The sequence below is a fragment of the Prinia subflava genome, chromosome 5, assembly GCF_021018805.1.
Source record: "Prinia subflava isolate CZ2003 ecotype Zambia chromosome 5, Cam_Psub_1.2, whole genome shotgun sequence".
Taxonomy (NCBI): Eukaryota; Metazoa; Chordata; class Aves; order Passeriformes; family Cisticolidae; genus Prinia; species Prinia subflava.
This window is the reverse complement of record NC_086251.1, coordinates 4,611,889-4,633,623: the sequence shown is the minus strand read 5'-3', so window position 1 is coordinate 4,633,623 and position 21,735 is coordinate 4,611,889. Positions and strand designations below refer to the sequence as shown.

Sequence of the window (21,735 nt, the reverse complement as noted above, 5' to 3'; positions counted from 1 at the left end):
ATCCCTTCCTTGAATGTACTTGACTGTGCTCCAGCAAGGATGACCACGAGCACAGTGGCATCAGCAGTGCAAGCTTTTAAATATCCAGCTTATTCTTCTGACAGCCCTTGGGGTTTTTTGTCTTATTTCCAGAGCAAATGTTTTCCTCCTTAGCCCTGTCCCCTTCTTTTCTTCTCACAAAACTGTTTGGGTTGATCTTGGGGAAAGATCAGCTCTTAGGCAAATGGGCATTTTTTTCCCCAAAAAAACCCCGTATTATTTTTTCAGGCAAAGCCTCTCTGGCTCATAGAGCTTTTTCCTCTCCTTCCAACAAATCCCAGCTTTCTATCTTGGAATTTGAACTGTTTTCTATGTGCCTTGATTCCACCCCACCCAAGTGTTACAGGCCAGGTTGGATGATGTTTGGAGCAACCTGGTCCAGGGAAGGTGCCCCTGTCCATGGCAGGAGGGTGGAATTGGATGATCTTTACTGTCCCTTCCAACCCAACCCACTCCAGGATTCTTACAAGCTCTCCACTCTTTATTGGAGCAGCTCAAAGAGATCCCAGACAAAGAGCCCTGGAAGTTTGGATCAATCTGCTTTGTTATCGTTGTTCTCCAAGTAAAATCAGGTTTATCTGGAGATATTCCAGAAGTTTCAGTAAGACTGGAAATGTAGATGGATATAAATTTCCTATGAGCTTTGTCTCCAATGAGGCAGCAATGAGTGAGACATGAGCAGGTTAAAATCTGCCATCAAAATGACTGAAACACAGAATTTTCAGCACAGCTTTCTGAGGACTCTTAACTAACCAGTTTCTCTGAAAATAATGAGACGAAATCTTGTCCAGTTTCTCTCTTGATAAAGGTCATTCATTTGTACTGTAATGACACACAAACATGAAAAAAACCCAACCCTAAGCCAGTAAGAGGTGCTGGGAGCCTGCCAGGATTTACTGAACCCAGTGACACCACATGGCAATGGGGAACTGGAAACACAGAGCTGGTTTCAGGGCAGAGAATCAAACAACAGCCAGGGAAGAACTGGATTTGTTCTCCCCACTCATTGTGGGGGACTGGAGTAGGAGCTGGAGGACCAGGATGATCGAGGATGCCAGAGAAAAGCAAAAACTGCAGCAAAGAGAAGCTCTGGGTGTGTTTTGGGAGGAGAATGAGAGATGGGAGAAGTTTGGGAAGGTCAGGAGTTGGGAAGGGATGCATGAGAGTGGGAGAAAAAATACTGAGGGGTAAAAGAGGAGGAATTTGGAATCAGGTGTCCCATGATCTCCCAGCATGGCTGGAATCTGCCTGGAGGGCTGTGCTGGAGACACAGGGCAGGACAGGGCAGAGCTGGGGCTCAGAGGGGGTGGCAGGGACTGGTGACATCCACAGGCACCTCGGAGTGAGCTGGATCTCACACTGAGCCCCCCTCCCACAGCTCTGGCAGCAGGGACTCACTGCCCCCAGTTTCCAGGGAGAGGCACAGTAGGAACTAGGGGACTTTCCTTGGAGTTTTCCCTCCAAGCATGGATTTGAGGAGTCTAGATCCCAGCTGCTCAGTGAACTAGGGCTTGGGAGGCTCATCAGGACCCCTGTGCATCATTCCCTGCTGCAGGGGCTGAGCTCTCTGGCTGGATTTGAGGTCTTCATTAGGGCAAAGACATCCTTTTCTTTAGTAGATGCTTTCCCAAGAAAGCCTTCCTAACAAAGCCCTAACATTCCAGTGTTAAAACAGCAAACCCACATTCCTTTTAGGACAGCTCCTGGGTTTTTTTTTAATTCTTAAAAAAAAAAAAAATCCAGTAACTCAAAAAGAACATTTTTTTCTTTATGTATTCTACGACTCAATAAAATCATAACTATTTGTTGACCATACAAATGCTTTATGTGTTTTGTTCCAGAGTCAGTGGTGCTCAGGGAATTTGTTCCCTCTTGGAGTGCCTTCTGCCATGCAAACCTACAAGCAGGTGGCATGGAGATGCCAACGAAGCAAGTTGGGACATTTCTAGAGTGGCAATGTCACCACCCAGGTTTTGCTCTGAGATCAAAAGCATGGTCAAATTCAGAATTGTAAAGAGTCAGAGTAGGATTTGACATCAAGAGTGATTCAAGCTCCAGTTTCAGATTTAGCCTTGTAACTGTTTTTTTTTTTAGCAGTTCAAAATCAGATCCCAAGCCAAGAACACTGTGGAAGCAAACTAAAAAAGGACCTGGATCAGACTTGCTTATTATGGCTTCCCTTGGTTTTCCTGGGGCTTTTTATGGAGGAGCTGCTAGCCAGTGAGTGTGGAAAGTCCTTTTTCCACTTCATGTGGTAAAATTAGTGGCATTACTTTGATACCATTGACTTTAATAGCACAGATGGATTTCTTTATTAGCCTTCACCATCCCAGGATCAATGCTGCTGCTCCCCCTCATCCTAGGAACAAACACCAAAGGAAAGGAGATTTTCCTGTTGAAGATTTGCCTGGCCACTCAAACTCGGCCTCCAGACTTCTGAGGAGGCAGCTGAGAACAAAATAGTTGTGAAAACTTCATAGAAGCATTTTACAATTCTCTTCAAGTCCAGTTTGTGCCTGTTCATGGCCCATCCTGGGGTGTGGTGAGCACCTTGCAGCAGCTTTTCCAACCCACAGCTCCATCCTGTGGGTTCTGGGTCGGCACCAGCAGTGGATTTTAGGTCAAAAGTGTCTTGAGGTCAGCCCAGAGCCTTTAGCAGAGCTGGTTGTGCCAAATGACCCCATTGAAATCTGTCCCATCAGGTGGAGGGGCAGACAAAGGAAACTCATGGGCTGCCTGTCCCCGGTCAGGGAACAAAGGGATGGCCAGATTATCCTTATCTGCCCCCTAAAACCAACACTGCAGCTTGCCAGAGTCCACAGGAATTGCTCCATTGGCAAACTCATCCTGCCCAAAGGCAGGTGTCATGAGGTGTCACAGAACTCAGAGCAGAAAATGACCCTGTTTTTAGGGCTTTCATTTAACCCCAGAATAAACAGGTTCCCCTAATGCAAACACAGGGGAACAAAAATTAACTGTTACACAAAAATTAACTGTTACAAATCGATAGCTTCATCCATGAACAAGATTGTTTTTGAAAAAATCATGTTTTACTTACTCTGCAGGGGCCCAGTTCTAGAGGTTTCAGGCAACTTCTTCACAATATAATTTGTGTGTGGCATTAGGATGGGGAGAAACAGCTTCATGGTGTTCAGATGTGCAGTTTTCATCCCCTCCAAGATGGCCTTGAACGCTTCCCGGGATGGGGCAGCCACATTTGGGAGCTTCCTTCTTGCAACAGGTTTTTAAAACTCTGTTAAAAAACAAAAAATGACAAAAAGAACAGCAAACTCACCCTCTAAAAAACCCTCAATTTTTTTCCAGTGTTCATGCTGGGTTATATAATGTTATCATATATGTTTTATTGAATTATTAGCCTCAATTCCTCAAATATCACATAGAAACACTTTCATACTGAGTCCTCCCTACACCACCCCTCTGTCCTGGGGATTCTACAGAACAGGGCATTGTTGGAGGTGAATATTCCATTCACACTTCCAACCACACACTTATTATCCATTTGGAAACCATATTGTAAAGAGTATGAAAGGAATAAACCAGAATTCCAGGGTGAGACAGGAGGTGAACCACTGTCCCACAGCAGAGAGTAAAATGTAATAAAATAAGTATAAATTATATAAATAAATAATAATATAAAATAAAAATAAAGGTGTTATCTACCCCCCACAGAGGCTGGAGGGTACAAATGCAAGTTTCACTGGGGTGAATGATGGTTTGTTCTAAATTATCCTCTGCCAGAGCTTTTCTACCTTCTGCCAACCACTGAGGTTTGAAGGTCAAGCCCAGGCTGCTCAGGTCAAAGGAGGCTCAGCAGAAATTTGCCAAAGGAGTGGGAAAAGGCCAGGAAGAAGGATCCTCACCTGGAAGCACCACCTTCGCCTGCAGCACCTCCTGAGCACAGTTAGGTAACTCCCCAACTTCTTGGCCAGGTGCTGGCTGTGGGGAGGACAATGAGAGGATTAATCACAGTAATTGCCTGTGATTGCACCCATCCTCCTTGAATGGGTGTGGCTGATTCACTTGCCTGATTAATTTAATTGGCCTCAATTAGCCTGGCCTTCATTAAGCAGTGGTTGTTTTTTTTATAAAATATAGGAGCCATATTGCACTTTCTCTGTGTGTTTTGTTCCCTTATTGCTTACAGATGCCTGATAAAACCTGCAAGTTTGGATTCTGAGCTGAAGATGCTGTTGGTTTCTCAGCTGCAGCCAGTTCCTGGTCCAGCATCTCCAGGTAAATCACTCAGAGTTGAGATTATCACCCTCTGCAAGTCCACAAACCTTTAGACCACGCTCACAATTCCAAATGGAACAAAGCAGCACAACCTGTGCTTCAACATCACCCTGGCGATGGGGAAATAAAGTGTGAACAGAACCCAAAGCGCTGCTGCCAGTTCCAGTTCCATGCCTTGCTCATTCTTGTCTCCCCATCACGCTGGAGCTCACCGAGGGCTAAAACTGAACACCTGATTTGGTGAAGGTATGCGAGTGAAACGGAATCCAACAGCACTAGAGGGCAAGGAATGGTGAAGCCGCAGTGTTCCAGCAGCATTCCAGCACCATGACTCCTTCCACATCCCTGCAGAAAATCAACAACTGCACAGGAACACACTGTCTGGGCTTGAATGGTGCAGCAGGAGCTTCTGGGCAAGTCCAGAGCTGGATGATCTTTACAGATCCCTTCCAGCCCAAACCATTCCCTGGGAATGTTTCTGTCTGCATAAAATAAATAAGTAATTAAAAGCAAAGAGATGTTGTGCCTGCTCTGCCCCTTGGTGCACAAATCAATCGAACACAAAACAGAGGACAGAGATTAAGAAGCAATTTCCTTTCTGCAATGTCTCTCTAAACAGAGAAACTGTTTTTAAGGTCTCTTTTTGAATATTTAGTAAATGGTTTCAGAGAAGCTCTCCTGGATGCGGTGGTGTTGGGACAAGGATCAGTCCCAGGTGCTGCAGTAAGAGAGAAGGTTTAAGTCATTTGTGTATTTTGAGTGTGTAAATCCAGGCTTTTAAAACCAGCACAGTGAGGAGAAAGTAGTGATGTCCAACTGCTGACAACAGAAAAATGTGGGTTTGGATTTTCCCAACTCAGTTAGTTCAGGCACTACTCAAACGCAGCCCACGAGGTCTTCTCCACAAAAACACCATTCCAATGTGAAATGAATCAGATTTGGAACCCAGTTTCCCTCTCCTATTAAGGACTAATGTGTGCCAGAACTGCCAGGATTTTGGCGTGATTGCAAAACTTCCCTTGCCCAAAAGCACCATGGGCATCATCAGACATTGCTCCAGCTCTCCTGAGATGTTATTTATCACTGTCCTCAGTTTGATGGAAGGTTGGACTGGTGCTTCCCTCCTTTCTCCTGGTTTTGCCAGGTGGCACTGGTGGCCTGACCAAGGGCAAGGTCACCAAAGGCAAGGGACAAGTCACCTCTGTGCAGGTGCTGATGCAGAAAGAGCGAAGGTGTCACTGAGTTGTGACCCACATAAGTGTCCATTGGCGTGAAGCACCTTAAATTGACTCTAAGGTGATTACCAGAGCAGAATTAGCACAGTGAGCCAGGGGAATTAAGGGCAGGGAGCTGTCCTTGAGCCAATCCCATGGCTACATCTGCCAGAGGGCAGCCTGCAGCCCCAGAACCAGCGAGGGAGCAGAAACTGGAAGCATTAGCAGAGTAAAAAGCTGAGGATATTCTGTGTGCCGACATGGACATCCCTGGAAGCTCTGTGAGCAGCACAGGACTGAGTGCTGGGGTTTGCACTGCAAAGCTTGCTGGGGAACACCTCCACCTTCAGCTTCCTTCTCCCAGCTGCCCTCTCTGGCACAGTCCCATGGGGAGCTGGTTTTGGGACTCCTGCACAAATGGCTTTTCCATCACTGGAATCACTTCTAAGGACCCAGATTTGTACCAGTGACTCAGCTTTCCCTGTGCAGCTGATGTTTTCTCCTACAATGGGAATCATTTCAAGATTAAGCCAAACAAAAGCTAAGGAGCACCTTTTCCTTCCTAAGCTTTCCCTGCTGTCCCTCTGCTTCATCATTCCAGCCAGTGCCATCTCATCTCCTAAGCCAGGACACCACTGGCAGCTCAGATTTATCACAGAATCCCAGAATGGTTTGGGTTGGAAGGGATTTCAAAGCTCATCTAATTCCAAACCCCTGCCATGGGCAGGAACACCGTGCACTATATCCCAGGCTGCTCCAAGCCCCATCCAACCTGGCCTGAAACACTTCCAGGGGTGCAGGGACAGCCACAGCTTCTCTGGGCACCCTGTGCCAGGGCCTCAGCAGCCCTACAGGGAAGGATTTCTTCCCAATACCTCATCCAAATCCATCCTTCTTCATCTCAAGGCCACTCCAAAGCCATTTTCCCTTTTCCCCCTCACATCCAGCCCACAACTAGGCCGAGCCCCATTTTCCTTACATTCCCTTTCGCTCCTAATCCACTCCCAAAGGAGGTGAAACATTCTCTCAAGTTATATAAACCAGCACAAAGTCCAGCTGCCTTCTCAGCCTGGCTAAGGTCAGCCTTGCAGCTCAGCCCAGCGAGCCTTGCACAAACATGGGAATATTGACATGATAAACAGCAAACCTGACCTCCTGGCTCCCAGCACTGGTGGCACCACAGGGATTTGCTCCTATTAAGAACGGGTTGCCTTGGCAGAGCTGGCCAGCCCCGGCCCTGAGTGCCACGTGCACACTGAGAGCTGTGCCAGGACATCTGACTTTTTCCTGGCAGGGCCACGCTCCTTGAGTGTCCAAAATGACTGGAATTTCCCCATAGCTAGCCCAGTGTTGAGTGTTCTGCAGGCATCCTCACTGCTTTGGTGGATTCATCCCACAGGAAGGTCAGGAAAGCTTGGAAAGTCCTGACTTTTCTGAAGCCAGCTGCTTATCTTCTCTTTTTTCAACATTTTTCCTTGATTGCATCTGGAGCAAATAATAATAATAACTAAAAAATCATTCACTTGTTGGTTTCTGGCAACAGGAACCATCTGTCTCTGTGGGTGTGTGGGGACAGCCTGACCAGCTGTGCAAAGACAGCCTGATTTACAGCCCTGAGCAAACCTGGAGTAATTCCACAGGCAGGGAAAGGACACAGCCAGCAGACAAAGGGAACTGCCAGGAGCAACCAAATCTCTCTGGTCTAAATCTCACTTTCTCAAATACTAGTTTTCAAATGCTTAAAAGCACCTAATTGTGCACAACACTAACCTCCACCATCATCCAAGTATCCATATATCCCGTTTCTCTCCCAAACTCGAGGGAAACAGGGATGAAAACAAAATCAAGCAAGTTAAACACATCTATTAAAGCAGATTTTGGAACTCCCATCCCTTTGAAGCTCTTTATTTCGGCCCAGGATAGGCTGGCAGACCCTTTGTGGGAGCAAATAGATGCAAGAAGATTGCAGGAGGTACTGGAGGTACCAGAGGACCAGAAACTCTGCTCAAACTCTGGTTATTTATGAGGGGAAAACCAGCAGTAAAGTTCTGGTGGAAAAGGTTGGGAATGGGGAACATGATGTCTTCTCATTCATTACAAGTTTAGGAACCAATGTCACAGGGAAGTTTCTGACAGCAGTCCCTGCTGACATTACACTGAAAGATCCAGACACAGCGAAACATGCCCAGTCTCTCAGCTGGCCATCCCTTACAGAAATCCAAATCCTTCCTTTCCTTTGCACTCTCCAGCTGCCCAATTCCCTTTCCCAGCAGCACAGGGAAGGAATGTTTTCCGGTCAAGAGGCTGCAGGGAGGGTCAGAAGCGGGTGGGACCTGAGGATGCTCCATTCTCCCAGGGAAGAGAGGGAGGGAATGAGGGAGGGAGGACAGTCCCTGCCTGGGCTGCCTGTGCCCTCTCGTGGCTGCCTGACTGTGCTGCACAACCAGATTCTTGCGCGGCTTTTTAATAGAAAACGAAATTAAATCCCTTTCTGTACACAACTCTCCCACTGTCATCTCCCAGAGGGGATGAGGAGATCTTCCATGTTAATGTGCAGAGCTGAGCAGGGAGGAGAGCAAGGGGTTTTAGTGAAACCAGAGCGACCCAAAACCTCTGCCTGCTGAGAGGAGAAGGGGGAGACTAATGAGGAAAGAGGAAGGAAGAAGATCCTCCAATTACCCAGCACCCGTGCAGTGCTTCAAGCCAGCAAATTAAAGGAGACACAACCGAGCAGGAGAAGCCTCAGCTTCCCTCGGGAAGAACAGGCACCTGCTCTGATGAATAAAAGCATCCCAAACCCCATCCTGGATGTAGGCTTTTTTCTTGCATCCCAAATCCTCCAGCAGCTCCAACCAGGCTTGTAGAGGTTAATAGCAAATGTTTATTTTCCTTTATGAAAGAGCAGGGTGCAACCATCCCGCGGCTAACGGAGTGACTTCATTTTCCTTCACAAATTGTTCTCTCTGCTTCATTCCAAATGCAAGACAAGGCATTGCTCCAGTTCCTTCCATCTCAAAGTGCTTTTCAACGTGACACCGAGGGGGAAAAAATATCCCACAAACCAAAGGATCTCCTTACCCACAGAGATCGTCTCATGCCCAGTGCTGCAACGTTTGTGCAGTGTAGCAGCTCACGGCACAGGAAGACATGGAGAGATCAAAAGGACAGGGGGAAGAGATGCCAGGAGAAATTCCAGGGGTGGAATTCACCTGACCTGGAATCCACAGCTGGAGAATCTAAAGCTGTGTTATTTCTCTCTCCCCTAGACAAAATCCAGCAGCTCAGTGGAAGTGAAATCGAGTTCCTACTGTAACATCCTTCAGGAGAGGATGGAATTCTGGAGCTGAGGATGGGCACCATCTTGCCGAGGGTGGCAGAGGGACAGGGTGACAACCCTGTCAGAAGTGAAAACCCCAGGGTGGGTGATGGCTGAGCTGATTCCAGAGTCACTGAAAAAAAGTCTAAATTAGCTACAAAATACTGTCATGGCTTTAATAAACCTGGGTCTGAGTTCAGGATGTGTCAGGCCTGTGCATTCCTACAGCTCCAGTGACATCCCCCCTCCCAGCACATTTTGGCCAGGCAGGAACCTCAGCCACATCCCTCATGTGCACACAAAGAGGTCTGAGATTCCCTCCCCAGGGAATGGCAGCCCAGGAAAAGCTGTGATTCCCAGTGGACAGGCACCTCCAGGTCTGATGTAACACTGGGAAGGAATTGCTGGGCTTTGGCACTGCCCAGCCTGGGCATGCTCCTCCTGGAGACACAAAGAACCAACCTGGGAACATGGGTTCTTCCTGAAGAGTGGGAACAGGACTGCCCAAAGCTCCCTCAAGAGCAGGAACAGCTCCAAGGATTGTTTGTGGGTGAGGTTTGTGTTTAGGGGCATCATGGGGGACACACCAGGGACTGTCACTGAGTCCTGCATCTGCCTCTGACAACTGCAGCAGATTCCCTAGTCCAGGGGGAAAGAACCCTGCAGCCAGCTGGGAGTTAGAGAATTTCCCTTCTCCCTTTCTTCTGCTGGAGGCCCCAGGTGCACAGCTCCAGCCATTCCCCAGCCTGCGTAACCCAGTGCCAAACATCCAGCTAAAAACAGGAACAAATCCCTCTTTGTGACTCTGCTGGCAACAAGCTTCTCTCGCAGGCTCCTTGAAAAGGAACAAGGAAGTACTTGGAAACAAACTGTTCAAGATTATTGTGCTCTGCTGGCATTTTCAGGGCTGCTGTGGTCAGCAGGACCTCGGGGACAGCACCCTCCATCCCAAATAAAGAAGTGGAACAGACAGCCAGCATCTGTCCTGACAGGCTGGCTCACAAGGAAGGTCCAGAATTCCCACCCTGCACAGGCCTGGCCTTGGGTTATGCCAAAGCAGGCTGCATATAAAAACAAAAAGTTTAAAAAAATGGATATACACTGCATATAGGAGACTCCAGAGTCCATGGATGGCCATCCTGGAGCAGCCAGGGCCAGCCCAGCTCCAGGGGCAGCGTGGCAGCTGCATTCCAGTCACACTTGGAGGAGTGGGACAGCTGAAGGTGGAACTTGTGCCTCTTGCTCCTTGCTCCAGGCAGAGGGAAGGTGGGAGGGAGCAAGACAGGCACTGCACTCCAAGCCCTTCCTCCAGGAGCAGTTTCCTTCCAGGCTCAGGGCTGTGCTTACATCTCGCTGGGATAAAATCCAAGTTTGGCCAGAGACATCTCCCTCCGGAGCCGCATGACCTCCCAGTACATCAGCTCCACTGCAAAGCACAACGGGACAGAGAGGAGGAAAAAAACACCAAAAAATCAGCAAGGAGGGCACAGCTGGCCACCAGCTCCTGCTCTGCTGTGCTCCCAGCATTCCTAAAGGGGAGGAAAGCAGGACAGGCCCATCAGGTTACCCCTTAGCAGCTCCACCCCAGAACAAAGCTCCCAGGAAGCTGCTAAGCAAGGCAGAGATGCTCCACTCCTCCCCTCATGCTTTCTTTTGTCATTTATCTGCTGGCCCCACTCCTGTCACTCCAAAGAGCTCCTCCCAATTCCTCCCAGTTGCCTCCAGAGAAAGCATCCCACTGGAGCCAGCTCTTACCATCCTGCCTCACCAGGCCTTGCTGGATATAGCGGATGTAGGTGAAGAAGTTGCACACTGCTGTGATCTGAGCGACAGAGGGGGGGAAAGAAAAGGAACAAAGATTTGAGACATTACTTTGGTGCAAGTAAAAAAATGAGTCAAACCCATGCACAAAAAACAACTTTTTGTGGGATCAGCTCTTCAAAATTGCAGCTCAGGAAAGAATTAACTTCTAAAATCCTCCACTGAACAAGAGCCTCAACAGCAACATTAATAAATGATCCACATTCTCCCTCCCCTCCACAGAAAGGACAGTTTGTTCCACAGCCAGGCACAGATCTGACTGGAACAGCAACAGCCTCTAAAGAGCAGAAAATTACTGTGTTTTATAAAGGGGAATTAAATAATAACAATAAAACAGAACAATCAAAGCTCTGTACTGGATGAAATCATGGGAAGTGAACACACTGAAGGTTATCTGAAAGCAGAAGAGCTGCATCTGCTCCCTGATAATCATCAACTAAGAGCCACCTCAACCTCAGGAACGACCTCAAATCCCACAGTTTGTCCTCATTTCCAGGGCTGACCCTCAGGAACTCGTCCACTGCAGGGCATGGAATGATTTTGGAAGGTCGAGGCACCCTGGGGAGGTGAAAGACTCACCCTGGCCCTGCAGGAAGGGGAAATGTAGTAGTAACTCCCAGAATCCCCCAGCATGATCCGGTGCTTGCAGGTCCTGGGGAGGCCACTCAGAGCACATTTCCTGCAGGGAAAGGGAAAAGCACTTCAGCAATGCAGTGGCACAGCACAGATCCAGCAATTCAGCCACCTGGAGAGATGGAAGTGAGAGATCAGAAGCCACTCCTGGGTCAGGCAGCGTGAAGGAGGAAAAAAAATCCCTTGGATGATATTTTTTGCTCCTGGAAATATTCCATAAATAGCAAGTTTAGGAGACTTTAAGTGAAAGCACCTTTTCCCTGACACACAGACCCAAAGGAAACCACAGGAAATATTAAAGAGGTGAGGCTGGAGCAGAGCACAGCCCATGTCCCCTGGTCTCTGCACATGTCCCCCACATTCCAGGGCAGGCTCAGGTGTATCAGCTTTCCTGGGTGAGATGTAAAAACGCTGGCTGGGCACCAAAGCTGGCCTCACAACAGGTAAATTCAGCATTTGAGCAGGATTTGCACATACCAAGATCTCAAAACAAGCCAACCCTTCCTTGGGCAGACAGGAAAGGAGCTTGGCTTCCCAAATTTGAGATTTAGAGGGGGAAAAGAACCTTTTCCAAACCATCCCAGCAAGGAGTGCAGCATTCCTTTATTTTCTTCCCTTTTCTCCTGCTATTTGCAAAGCAGATTATCCCATCACCACTGTAAGCAATAAAGCAGAATTTTCTAGTGCACAGCTATCATCACATTCCTCAGGGATTTGGTAGGAAGAGGAACATCACCCCCAAACTGCAAAAAAGCTTCTCTGGGGAGCCACAGGAGGTGACAGCAGAGGGGAGCAGATGTTTCAGAGAGCTCCTGAGCTTATTTTCCACTGCTCTCAAGGCAAACATTAGCCAAGAGTGGAAGCACGTGTTCCAAGTGCCCTGATGCAAGGAGAAGTAATCATTGACCAGATATTAACACAACTTGAGGAGATTAAATTCCCAGGAGGTGCAGGATGGCCAAAACCTTTGTAAACAAGATACCTGTAAGGAGCCACATATTTGAGCATTGCAACATCCTGGAAAAGAGTGACCCTTGCTTGATTGGTACCATTTGGTGTAAAACCACAGCTATCACAACCAAACTAAAACTGCCATAAAAATCAGTGTTTTGCATCTGGGAAAAAGGGAACAAATTCCTTCTGGGTCTTTTATTGCAAGTGAGTCCCTTCCCATCCTGCCTGGGTGGAACTTAAACAGGGTTAGAGAGTTAGGTCAGCTCAGCAAAAGCCTCGAAGCTGCCACATGGTGTTGAGTTAGTGACTTGTTAATGCTCCAGAGACCTTTGATCACTGGCTGAACAATAAATATTTCACTTGTGTTATGATTTGTGACCAGAAGCCACTGTGAAGACAAAAAAATTTAAAAAAATCAAAAGGAAATTGGTAAGAATAAACTCAGGATGGGTTGTTTGAAGAATAATTTGCAGGAGAGTGGTAGGAAACCTGCACGTCCCTTCTGTCACAGGGACACCTTGGAAGGTAAGAAAGGACTTAAATTTAATATCTGAACAAAATCCCTTCCTCTTTGTTTGGAATATCACTCCTGCTAGTGTGAGGTGGCCCCAAAGCTGCCTGTCACAGCACTCCATGACAGGGGACAAACCAGCAGAAAGGAGGGGACAAGGCAGAGACACAGTCCTTACTTGGGGCCACCACACTCTTCTGCTGCCACCTTCCCCACAGGGACAGTCTGGGAGGCCACTGGCTCGATAGTGAGGGTGTTCTGCTCCACAGCAACTCGCACCAGCTCCGACAGCTGCAGCAAAACAAGGGAGACAGGGAATGAATTCCAGCAAGGTAACACTGCAGAGCTGCCAGCTGCTCCTGCTTCTCCAGCACTCACCTCCTGCTTGGGGAAGTCCAGACAAGGTCCTACATCTTCTCGGTAAATTCTGTCCAGGAAGGAGCAGGATTTGTCCAAAGTTGGAGATTCCTTCCAGGCCTGGAACTCGGCAAATAAAATGGAGTCGACCTGCAGTGAATGTCCAAGAGGAGGGGGAAGAGGGAGGAATAACATGTAAGCAAGAAGGTACCTGTTACTATGCAGGAAACCCATGAAAGATCTGCTCTGGCATCTGGAGAGGCTCAGACATCATGGAACTATCTGAGGGAAGCTGCCTGGCTCCAAGGATCTCTCATGTCCCACCCAGCAGCAGTTCTGTGTCAAAGTGACACAGCCACCCCGGGGCTGTGTGTGCCACTTCTCTACCCCATTTTCTTCCAGGTGGCTTTTCCTCCTTCCCGTGGCTGCAGGAAAGCCACCACACAACCACTGAATAGATGAAGTGCACGCTCAACCCATGGCAGGAATGATGGGAGCAGCTGAGGATCAATAGGAGACTCTGTGGGATCTGGCACTTAAATCCCAGAGGGACCACTGGGCAAAGCACCAACATGACTGACAGAGCAGCTCCTGCAAGCCCAACAAAAGCTTCTGAAAGGAAAAAATAAAACTAAGCTGAGCAACACAAAGAACATGAGTGAATGTAGCTGGAAAAGTCCAGATTTCATCACATCCCCTCAGTGCCATGGAGACTGCTCACCTGGAACCAGCAACAGCTTCAGAGCCACAAGATGGAAAAATAAATGGAGAAAAACAAAATGAAAGAAAAAAATGGAGATTAGGATAAAAGGAAGCTGGAACTGAAAGGCTGGAAGCGTGAGAGGCAGGTGGGTCCCATCCCTTCCCAGAGGTTGGTTACCTGCCGTGAGGAGGAGGAGGAGGAAGCATCTGCTCCCAAGGCCTGCCAGCCTGGCTCATAGGTGATGTGGATAGCCTTCCCAGGGAGGATGCAAAGGAGCAGGGAGAGGAGAGCAGGGAAACCAGACTTGGAGGGCAGAGGGAGAGACAGACAGTGAAGGAAGAGGTTTAGAGAGACAGGCAAAGAGGGAGGTAAAAAACATGAGAAAGGCTCAAGTTCTCCCCTGCAGGAACTGAGCATCGTCCCTCAAGGCACCACAGGGCCACAAGCCACATCTTCGGACTTCAGCTTCAGGTGCAAAAAGGGCACCATTTTCAGGCTCAGTTTAAGATCTTTCCCATAGAGCACCAACTCTCTGAATGCCAGGTTCTCTTTTATCACCTCTCACATAAGGATTCTGAGGGACAAAAAACCATCCCATCCTTGATACAGAACATTGTGCACTCTGGAGGCTGAGCCCTGAAATTTGAAACCCCAGGAGATCTGCACCCTGTGGAAGTTGCCTCCATGAAGAAATAACAGATCCAAATCTTAAACAAGCCTTTGTGCTCCCTCAACAATTCTTCATGACACAGGCTGCAGTTCCCAAAAAATCACTAGTGAGACACATTCCCCCACCACAATCTTCTTCAGCTTCATTTTTCCTGACCAAGTGCTTCCTATTTGCCTCCCAGGACAGCTGTGTCCACATCTGGCTAGCGGAACTGGCTTCTGCTCAGCAGCTCTCAATATCCGCTGGCATTGGCACCCTCTGGATCTGCCCCTCAGCGATCCCTCAGCTGCTTCCTGTCCCGACAAAGAGGAAATCCCCACAAAGGAAACCCTCCAGCGCCTGCCTCAGCAAAAATTTAAGGAACAGGGCACAAACAGCTGCTCAGTGAGACCACAGAGCTCTGTGGGCAGCCCAGAGCAGCGGCAGTCCCTGACCCACCTCTCTGCACTCGCGGCTGACGGGCTCTGGAGCCGCGCTCTGGCTGGCAGCTGACACCACGGCGCTGCTGGTGCTCTTGTTCCGCCCGTGGCCCTTCCTGAAGCCGGCTTTGCACGGGCTCTGCAGCTGAGGGTGCAGCTCCCGGTTGGGGGAGGACGGTGTGGATGTGATCACCAGCGTCTTCAGGGCTGTCACCTCCGCCTGCAGCATGTCAATCTGGGGACACCAGCAAGAGTCACCCTCAGCACCTGCTGGGCTCCTGTTTGCTGCACCCCAGCGAACACTGGAACCACGGGGAAGCAGCTACAAGCCCAGCACGAAGCCTCTTCCCATCCTCCCGGTGCCATTCAGAATTTAAAATTCATTCAGAATTTTCAACAGCAGCTGTTTGGGAATCCACCCCTTTTGCCCCAGGCTCTTTTCAGAACCAGTAACTCCGAAGGAATTTCTCTCTCCTCAAGATGGAGCCATTTGAGCAGGCCTGTGGTGCAGGCGTGTCAGGAAATTCCAACTGCCCGGGTCCCTGCTCTATCCTTCCATACCAGAGCAGTGACAATTAAACTCATTATTCCTCTGCGGATCCATTTCCCAAATGAGAGGTGAATCAGCAGCAGACTGCAAGGATGTCTCTGAGGCCTTTTCCCTCTCTCTCCAGTGTCTGCTGGAAAGGGACCAGAGCACCTCAGAGAGATGAAGCTGCACCTCGCTCTGCTCAGCCAACAAACAGCCCTGTGGCCAGACTGGGCAGAGATGCCACCACAGCAACCCCAAAGATCAAGTCACTCACTCACCTTGCCCCGGGCCTCCCTGAGCTGCTTCTCTGCCGCAGCCTGTTTGGTGTTGGCTTCTCTCACCATCTTGTGGGCTTCCTGCACCAGAGAGAGTTTCAATGCACCTGCTGCACCCCAGCTCACACAGCCATCAAGGCAGGTCACAGATCTGCCACATCACGTGTTCCAGGCAAGGGGACAGACATCCCTGCCACATCCAGGGGTTTGTTCTTCTGAATTTCCCAGAGAAAGCTCCCAGTGCCAGAGCCTGGAGTGCATGCCCTTTCCAGGAGTGTAGCTGGCCAAGTTAAGGAGTTTAGGTAGCCAAGGTCATCTCTCATTGATAAGGGCTGCTGAGAAGAATGCCAGAAGCAGGGACCTGCCTTTCCTTGTCCTTGGGAATTGCTTTAACATTAGAACCCACCTGTTCCACACCACAGCCATGCCTGCACCTCTTCCAACACCACTGTGACTCCACCTCACCTCAGCCTGGTTCCTGCAGTCCCTGCAGCCTTTCTGGGTGATCCCTGCACTGATTCCTGACCCTGACTGCTGCCTGTGGCTCTGATCCTGACCCAGACTCGCTGTCTCCACGTCTTGGTGAGGGCACTGCTCCTGCCTGCCTTGTTACTGCACTTTGCTCCCACTTCCCTTTCAGAGCAGCTGGTCCCCACTGCCCCAGGCAGGGCTGGGACACAGCAGGACCTGGAGCTCAGGTGGGGACCAAATGTGGAAAGTGGCTTAGAAGCTTCTCCTACAGGAAGAGGGGAGCGGGGTGAAGCCCAGCTGGGGCCTCCCTGAAATCTGGAAGCAGCATCTGGCCAAGGCCACCAAAGAAAGGAAGGGGACAGCCCTTGGCTGCATCATCTCCAAGATCACCCTGTGCTCAGGAAGCCAAAAATTTCAGAGGGGGGGTGCTCCCTTGGCTGTCACAGCCCTGTGTTTCAAAGGCACAGATGGGCTCTGGCTTTCCTCATTATCCAGACAGATCCAGACATTAGAGCTGCTGGTGAATGGTATTTTGCCAGGATACAGCTTGGCAAGAATCACATTGCAACAGAAAAACACCCAAACAAACGCAAGCCAGCGACCAACAGGCCTTCTGGACACTCACTGAAGTGGAGTGGATGAGAACATCCAGGATGGTCCCACTCCCAGCAAGAGGCTGGGATGAGCCAGATAATCATCTCTATTACACACCTCTATTAGCAGCTGCCCAGACTACAGAGCAGGCAGAGGGACAGGGAGCTGTGCTTGGCTCTGGCTCCAGGCATTCCCACATTTTTGAATCATGACTACTGTGCTCTTTATGCCATGCCACAGCTGCTAGAAAGGCAAAGAAATCCAGGTAAAAGCTCCACCTGCAACACTGGCCAGCTCTGCTTCTCCAAGTGGGAAAGAACAGCAGGGGAGAGGAGGAAATTGCAGGAGGAGATGGCTAGAGGTCCAGGGAAAGCTTGTCTTAAAGGAGCTGGATGTAAGCTTAGCTTAAAAAATTATGGGAAAAGGAAGAGGGTGGTACCTCAAACAGGCTGGCTGTTAACTCCTCAAGTTCCTGCTCCAGCTGTTCCCTGACTTTTGACAATCTCTCACATTCTTTGTCCTTGAGCTTCAGCTCCTGTAGAGGAAATGGAGAGGGATAGGAATACCCTGCCCCAGCCTGTCAATCACAGTCCTACCTCCCCACCCCAGCACCTCATCCCTGTCCCAGGATTCCCTGTCACCACCTCTAGGAAAGCCCCCCCTGCTCCAACCTGTGCCACCTTCCCGAGGAGTTCCCAAACCCCTGGGGCTCACCTTCTGTGCTTTGTGCAGCTCATCTCTGAGGAACTCAGAGCCCTTCTCCCGGATCTCCACCGAGGAGCTGCGCAGCCGGGACATGTTGAGCTGCTCCGTGGACTGGGGTTCATGCACACCTCCAGCATCCTGGCATCCACTCTCTGCCTCCTCCTTGTCACCTTTGGATGGCATCAGGGGCTTCCAGTGTCCCACAGCAGGTGGATTCTGGCTGTCTTCCTCAAAACTGACCTGGCTGTGGGGTGACAGCACAGGGAAAATGAGCGTGAGGGTGAACCAGAGACTTCCTCCAACACTCACAACACATCCAGCCCCAGGCACAGGGAATGAGGCTGGGAGGGTGATGGGGAAGAATTTGGGCAGCAACAGCTGCACCTGTTCCTTTGCCCTGGATCCCTATGGAAGTGCTTTATCCTTTTGGCAGACTGCCCTTAGTAACTCAGGATAAGGCAGGAGAACTAAGGACAGCTACTCCAGGGATGCCATTCTCACCTGCTGTCCAAGAGAAACACCCTGCAGATGGATTTTTAGGATTCCAGGATACACCCAGTAGACCTAAGGGCAGACTTCCCTACTGAAGTAGTAAAAAAAAAAAAATGAATACAGCCTTCCCATTTCCATTATAAAGACCCCAATCCCCTCTGCTGCCCAATCCAGCCTTCCTCTACCCCCTTACCTGCTTTAGAAGGAAAAAAAATCTATTTTAACTGATTTTAACCTATTTTCTCACCTATTTCCCACTGAAATCCTCCACAGAGTTGTCTAAACCAGTGTATTTTACCCAAGCTGGGTCAAAGCCCTATTTTTTAGTTTCACTGGCCAGCAAGCAGAGATGTCCTAGAAAGAAGAAACCAGAAGAGTCACCTAGGACACTGCACCCCAGTGCTCAGTAGGGCTCCATCAATTCCCAAATTAACAGAGATGCTGGAGAAGTTTTAGTAATGGAAAACATCATTTGAGTGCCTGCATGCAGGGCACTGCTGTCACTGCGGTGTTTGCATTTCTCCTCTTCTTCACTGCGCTCTCCCCATGGAAGCTCCCTACATTTGAAGGCAGGGGCAGCATGTGCAAGTCTCCCCACATGGAAGTTCTCTGTCCTGCAGATTAACCTGCTGCTGCTTATCTCTGGCTCACAGGCCCTGCCTGAGCTCTGGTGACCTTCTCTTTGTGCACCTCCTCCCACTCTCCTGGACACTGCTCCTCGCCCACCACCTCCTCCTGCAGAAAGCCATTACCTCTTTTTGCTCAGGTTCACTTTTTCCCTTCCCTTTGCCCCATCTTGGTGTTTTCCTCTCCTGCATTCCAGCCAAGCCATGCTCCTTCCTCTGACTCCACACAGGCTGGGTTTATCTCCTCCGTCCCAGTGTCCTATCACCTTTCCCACTCTAATTTTTCCCTTTCTGAGCCCCCTAAGCTGTCCAAGACCAACAGCTGTCCACAGCCACCTTCCAAAGAGGGAACACAGCAGCAGCTCCCAGCTAAATCAGCTCAGGTATTACAGGAAAACACGTGGAAAAGCACACGTGGAGAACTCTCTGAAAATTGGGAAGAAATCACACTAGAAAGGAGCAAGGAAACCAGAGCACAGAGGATAAAAATAATAAATAAAAGAAGCAGCAAGGAAAAGGGACATTTCACCATTCTACTGATACAAATACACTTAATCTAACCCACAGGAAGAAAAAAATGATGTTATTTCTTTATGACTCTCTAATCCTCAGCTGGAAGTTGCCTTGGGAGACAGATATTTCAGCGTATTTCCACACACTACGGAAGAAAACTGGAGGACATGGAGGAATTAAACAGTCCCACCCACACTCTGTAATGCAAAAAACATATCCTGGAAAATCATCTATGATGGAATAGCTCATTCTTTCTCCACACCGTGCAAACAGAATTCCTATGGAAGCCTTGGCTATGCTGGATGCTGCTCAGTGTCCAGGTGAGGCTTTGGAATGCAACCCCACAGACCAAAGGACCACCACAAACACTCCCTCTCTTGCTGCCTTTGGTAGCTAGCTGTCTTTCCAGGAAAAATGGATCATATCCTAAGTGTCATGCACTGACACAGAAAAAAAAAAATCCCCAACACCCCACAACCTTCTACAGTTGGTTTCCGTAGAAAAAGCAAAAAAATGTGCAGGATCTGCACTTTTTCCAGCGGGCCCCACATGTTTCCTGCAGCGCTGATCCGACGGGGTTGTTTCCCGTGCAAGCAGCCTCTGGCTCTCTCCAGGTTAAACTCTCACCCGCAGGTTTGGGAGCAGGTCCTGACTTTTCCATCCCCACCGGGATGGATGCTTGACCTGCACCACCAGCAGTCCAGAGTGGCTCATCATCCCATGTGTGCTCAGCATCATCCCTCAAGTATTTGGCAACACATCTGGCAGTGATTTATCACATTTTTATGTTACTGTATTATAACAGAACACACATTGGTGTTTCTTGTTTTTGCCCCAGCAATGAAACGCCAAGTCCCGTGTCTGGGGATGCTGCTGCCTCCTTATTCCATCTCCTTACTTGGCTTCCACGCAACTTCTTCCCCGTGAGGGTGATGGAATGGATTTCCCAGAGAAGCCGTATCTGCCCCATCCCTGGAAGTGTCTACGCCACGTTGGACAAGGCTTGGAGCGACCCGATCTAGCGGAAGGTGTCCCTGCCCGTGGCAGGAGAAGATGAACTTTAAGAGCCCTTCCAACACAAACCATTCCAGAATTCTACCGAGACACAGAGCCCCGGCACACGGACGCCACTCCTTCCCCGTCCAGACCCGCACCTACCCCCGCAACATCGCTGGGTCCCGCCGCTGCGATGCTGCTCACGGCGGAGGCGCGCCCGCCGCCACCCCCATGGCCGGGGCAGCCGCACCGGGAGCGGGAGCCGTGCCCGGGGGAGAAGCGGGAGCTGTGTCCGCAGGAGACGCCGCAGCGAGAAGCGGAGACGCCGCCGGAGAAGCCGTGGCCGGAGGAGCCGGGGCAGGAGCCGTGTCCGGAGGGATCAGAAGAGGTGCCGCCGGCGGATCCGTGCCCGGAGGAGCCGGAGCGGATCCCGAGCGGATCCCGAGCAGCCGCGGCCCCGCCGCCCACGTGATGCGGGCGCGGCTGCGCCCTGAGCGGCGCCGGGGCCCGAGGGTCACTGCAGAACGGGCTGCGGCTGGAACCGGCGGGCTCTGGCACCCAGAAACTCAATGCGGGGCAGCGAGGAGGGAAAGGGAAACGTCCAAGTACCGCCCCTCCGCTCCGCTGTTCGTCCCCGGCTCGGAATCGCTCCTGGCTCCCTCCGCCTCCTTCCCGACAGCGGGATGGGGAATGGGGGCTGCTGCCTCTGCTGCGCCTTCTTCCTAGGGAGGAGGATGCCTCACACTCCGCCCCTGCTCCAGCGTGGAGGCGCCACGGGAGCAATCCTCCTTCTCCAGGGAGGTTCTTCATGCCCTGCCCCAGCGTGGATCCCTTCCACAGGGTCAGTCCTTCGGGAACAGGCAGCTCCAGCGTGCGCTCCTCTCTCCACATGTCCTGCCAGTTCCCCCGGTGGGGTCACAGCCTCTTTCGGGCGTGCCTCTGTTCCAGCGTGGGCTCCTACATGGGCTGCAGGTGGATCTCTGCTTCCCTGCAGCCTCCCACTACCAAAACGGTGCCACATAAAGCCAACACAGAGAGAAAACCTGGGATGTAAATGCGGGAAGATGGAAGGATGGGGGAAGTCTGGCTGGGGGGAAAAGGCTGCTGATTGTCCAGGGTTTTTATACTTCAAGGGCAGCACTGGGCTCGGAACCCAACAGCAAACCACTCCTGCTGTCACCCCTGTCCCACAGCAGATCCCATTGCCACCTGTGGATTGACAGCATTGGAATTTTGAACCAAAAACTCCTCCTGCCCTTGGAGAGGACATTTCCCATCACATCCTACCTTGCCATTGCCCTAGGCTTCCCTCCAGGCAGCCGTCTGCCTTCAGAGCCTTCACACACAGCAACAGCTCCCTCCCTGCTCTCAGCTTGTCCATCCTCTGCCTCTGGGACAGACCCCACGCCAGAGGCAGGAGAGTCAGACATGGCAATGCTTGTGTCCATTGCAGGATTTTGCTGTGGATACCACACAGGCAGCAGTTCTCTGTTCCAGCATCTCCTGGGTGTCCGTGTCACCTCCAGTCCTGCTGTGCCTCATGGCTGGGATCCACGGGGACAGCATGGGCCAAGCCCATGATCCGAAGTCTGGGAACGGAGTGTCCGGGATGTTTGTGTCTCTGGCTGCAACCTTTGCTA

General features: G+C 50.3%; 1 protein-coding gene across 4 annotated transcripts; it reads right to left on the bottom strand.

The window, feature by feature from the left end:
- Positions 1-1,067: 1,067 nt before the first annotated feature.
- RAB3IL1 (RAB3A interacting protein like 1) lies at positions 1,068-21,697 on the bottom strand. 4 transcript variants are annotated; one of them, XR_010080440.1, is made up of 12 exons: positions 19,998-20,251; positions 17,478-17,712; positions 17,203-17,298; positions 15,702-15,779; positions 14,911-15,126; positions 13,121-13,249; positions 12,921-13,033; positions 11,224-11,323; positions 10,579-10,645; positions 3,921-10,249; positions 3,098-3,292; positions 1,068-2,398 (listed from the first exon to the last, which is right to left on the bottom strand). XR_010080440.1 is itself a non-coding variant. In XM_063397649.1 (11 exons), exons 3-11 carry the CDS (start codon positions 17,649-17,651, stop codon positions 10,167-10,169), a joined length of 1,056 nt encoding a protein of 351 aa, XP_063253719.1. In that variant the 5' UTR covers positions 17,652-17,712; positions 17,970-18,051; positions 20,258-20,276; the 3' UTR covers positions 8,378-10,166. The 4 variants fall into 4 exon arrangements, 3 of the variants coding, with proteins under 3 accessions (XP_063253716.1, XP_063253719.1, XP_063253718.1); XM_063397649.1 differs by lacking the exons at positions 1,068-2,398; positions 3,098-3,292; positions 19,998-20,251 and adding exons at positions 17,970-18,051; positions 20,258-20,276 and having other exon boundaries at positions 8,378-10,249; XM_063397646.1 differs by lacking the exons at positions 1,068-2,398; positions 3,098-3,292; positions 19,998-20,251 and adding an exon at positions 21,383-21,697 and having other exon boundaries at positions 8,377-10,249.
- Between the last annotated feature and the right edge of the window lie 38 nt (positions 21,698-21,735).

What these genes read in the sequence shown, in the direction of transcription:
- RAB3IL1 (XM_063397646.1), bottom strand. Translation starts at nt 21,543, where the DNA reads ATGGACACAAGCATTGCCATGTCTGACTCTCCTGCCTCTGGCGTGGGG. An exon ending in AAGCCTAGGGCAATGGCAAG is followed by an intron (nt 17,713 to 21,382) that starts GTAGGATGTGAT and finishes GTCACCCCACAG; the next exon opens with CCAGGTCAGTTTTGAGGAAG. An exon ending in GAAGAGTGTGGTGGCCCCAA is followed by an intron (nt 11,324 to 12,920) that starts GTAAGGACTGTG and finishes CTTTCCCTGCAG; the next exon opens with GAAATGTGCTCTGAGTGGCC.